Source organism: Trematomus bernacchii, unplaced genomic scaffold (assembly GCF_902827165.1).
Source record: "Trematomus bernacchii unplaced genomic scaffold, fTreBer1.1, whole genome shotgun sequence".
Taxonomy (NCBI): domain Eukaryota; kingdom Metazoa; phylum Chordata; class Actinopteri; order Perciformes; family Nototheniidae; genus Trematomus; species Trematomus bernacchii.
The window spans coordinates 18,865,301-18,868,591 of record NW_022987714.1 but is presented as its reverse complement, the minus strand read 5'-3'; the positions used below and the strand labels follow the sequence as shown (position 1 = coordinate 18,868,591).

At 44.5% G+C, this 3,291-nt stretch overlaps 1 protein-coding gene across 1 annotated transcript; it reads left to right on the top strand.

The window, feature by feature from the left end:
- The first annotated feature begins 968 nt into the window (after positions 1-968).
- Positions 969-2,326, top strand: LOC117491559 (protein ALP1-like). The gene is made up of 2 exons (XM_034141610.1): positions 969-1,097; positions 1,262-2,326. The coding sequence occupies exons 1-2, from the start codon at positions 969-971 to the stop codon at positions 2,324-2,326; spliced, it is 1,194 nt and encodes a 397-aa protein (XP_033997501.1).
- The last annotated feature ends 965 nt before the right edge of the window (positions 2,327-3,291 follow it).

The following is a 3,291-nucleotide window of genomic DNA, read 5'->3' as shown; positions in this document are numbered from 1 at the left end:
GCCCCTCGCGCCCCTATGGGCCGGCCGCCACTGGTTGAACTGTTCTGCGATATAACATTTACAGTTGACTCTGACTGTGAACAACAGGAATATCAGAGTTAGAATTTTTGGACCTGATAGTTGTTTGGTCTTGGCTTAAAAATTACCATGCACATGATTGGATTGGGTATTGCCTTGACTTTTAAAATGCTCGGACTTGGACTTGTCTTGGGGCCGTTCTCATTTCATCAAATTCCCCTCCTCGACTCCCCTCCTCGACTCCTATCCTCGAGACTTAGTCCCGCCCACAGGAGATGCGAGCGGAGGAGCCGAGGAGGGGAACCGGGGAGAGAGGAGGGGAAGCAGCAGGCGGTTAGAGAAATGAGAACTCCTCTCCTCTGAGTGGTCATATTAAAGAGATGTCCGTTAATTATGACGTGGCAACAGCTGCATCAGCTGCGAGTGTTTTGTTAGAGCGCTGTATTTTGTAATCTCTGTTAGATCAGCTGAACATTGTTCCCCCACATATTTACTTTAAATTCCATTTGCAACAAGGATGACACGAATGTATGAGTATTTTCGACACATACTAACATCTCTTCTGTATTGGGCAGCACTAAAACATTATTATAAAAAGTACCCTACAAATAAAGGGAGACATATATAGGCTACATTACGCTTATATACGTTTCATATATTCACACATGCACACATACAAACACACAAAACACCCAATGACTGTCTATACACTATACACAGTAGGCTATGTTAACCTTTTTAAACTAGTAGGCTAAATTACATGATAAATCATCAACTCACACCTCTTTCACAAAACACCTGCAACGAATTTCTAATCCAAGTAATTAACGAATCATGAGGGACCTGACAGGCTATATAAGGTCCAGGCACACCTCTGATTTAAATCTCAACAACGAAAAACATAGTCAGTGACCACATCAAACAAATTGACTCTGAAAAATCCATTGACAATGAAACCCGCAGTAGCGTGTGCCTTAGGGCAGTGGCAACGACTTCTGACCAACAACAGGAATCAGGAGAGACGCCGATCCCAGCGCTGGAAAGCTCAAATGCGCAAAGCCATCCTGCTTCATCTTGAGGTATTTATGAGTGTTTGTTTAAAATTGTTTTAAATAGTTGTAAAATAGCTGGCTTTTTTCATTGGAATACAAAAATTGATTCATTTGTTATGACAGAATATGTATGTGCAGTTTAGTTTGCTGGATAAAGGTATTGACCTCTGTACATTTTATTCTTCCTGCAGGTTCAACACCCACACTCATACAGAAGTTTGAACAGCAGTGTCCCGGTGCTGGAGCTGTACTTCGGAGATGGGTGCTTGCTGAAGGACTTCAGGATGAGCCGAGACTCCCTGGAGGCCTTGATGCGGTGTCTGGGGCCTGAGAGGAGACAGGCCTGGGGACACCACATGACTGTATTGACAACTGTATACTGGCTGGCACACGGTTTGTCATACAGTGTGGTGTCCCGGGCCTTTCAGGTACCCCTCTCCACGGTCCACAGACTGGTCCACCAGGGAGTGGAGGACATCGCTGCTCTCAGGCAGACTGTGATCAGGCTGCCTGCTGGTCCAGAGCTGGAGGAGGTCGGGCAGGGCTTCCAGCAGTTGGCCAATAGCCCGGCATTTAGTTCATGTGTGGGTGCCATTGATGGGTGCCACATTAGAATAAAGACCCCACCCGGACCCAGTGGCCAGGACTACATAAATCGGAAGCTCTTTCCTTCCATACAGCTGCAGGCTGTATGCGATGGGAAGGGTAAATTCCTACAAACATTCGTAGGATTTCCGGGCTCAGTGCACGACACCCGTGTCCTAAAAAACAGTACCTTATACAAAGAGGCTCTGTACCCTCCACCAGGGTACTTCATTGTGGGAGATGGTGGCTATCCGTGCATTGTACACCCCATAACGGTCGTAACCCCGTATCGGGAGCCACTACAGGGGAGGGTACAGAGCCGCTTCAACGGCTGCCATGCCAAAGCGCGCAGCATCATTGAGCGCGCTTTTGGGATACTGAAGGGGCGATGGAGGTGCCTCCTGTCGAAGGCCTTGGAGGTGAACCACACCTTTGTCCCTGCTGTGGTCACTGCATGCTGTGTACTGCAGAATCTCAGCATTACTGCAGACATGGCTCAACTGTTGGAGGAGGAGGAGGAGGAGGAGGAGGAGGAGGAGGTAGTAGAGAGGTCTCCACCTCGTCCTGTGAGGGGGGAGCGAGGTGGACAGGGCCGGAGAGACAGACTGGCAGACCAAATCTCGGCTCCTGACCACAACCCGGTCCAGCTCAACGACCACGATTATTGTTGAGAGGATTTTTATTTATGGCCAGTTTTTTTGTTACCCGTTTATTGTCTTCACCGATGAAAAATGCATTTACTGGCCAGATGCATTCGTCAGTTCTTTTGTTTGTCCATTTATATGCCTTATTTCCAATTTCACCTTGCTCAAGTTTATTTAGAGCAAAGGACTTTACAGACCCATGTCTTTATTACAAATTGTATGTGAAATAGGCCATCACACAATCTCTTCAGAAAGTGTTACGTTTAGTGTTGAAATTGAGTCATCTTCAGTGATAAAATATTGTTATGCTTTGACTGAACTTGAAAAGAAAGAAGAGACATGTGTTAGTAATTTTACTTATGTAGGGTTTGAGCTACATGCAGTAACTTGCCTCAATGTTAATGTATATATTATTTATAATAAAACATCCCTGATATTGCATTTGGATACTTTACACACGGTTGGTTTATGCACTGAATTATTTGAGGTGGAGATTGAAAAAGCGGAAATCAGTGGCCATGACTTTCTGTATGACTATAGACAGTTAAGGCTGGGGTTGCAAAATGACTTTAAAAACGTTGGCTTTTCAGTCAGGTCACAATCATAAAATGTATATTCAGCTTTGTATAAAATAAAGATCTCCTTGTATCTTCAGTAAACATGTGTGTTTCTGTATGTCTAATTGTAAAGAAGGCTTCATGCTTGATGTAAGCCTTGTATGGAGTTCGGGTCTGTGAGACCCGTTTTCATTATTTATCTAAAGAAAAATGACATGATAAATTATTTTTTCTAACTCACTCAATGGCCTTGGCTCTGCAGGTGTCCCTTGAAAAAGAGATCAATGATCTCAATGGGATTTCACCTGAATAAATAAAGGTTTTGAATTGAATTGAATTTTCTGTGAAGAACATATCAGAACACATTTTCAGTGACCACCCACTGTACCCCCCCTCCTACACATTTATATTACATACAGGGTGTTCGGGTCCACC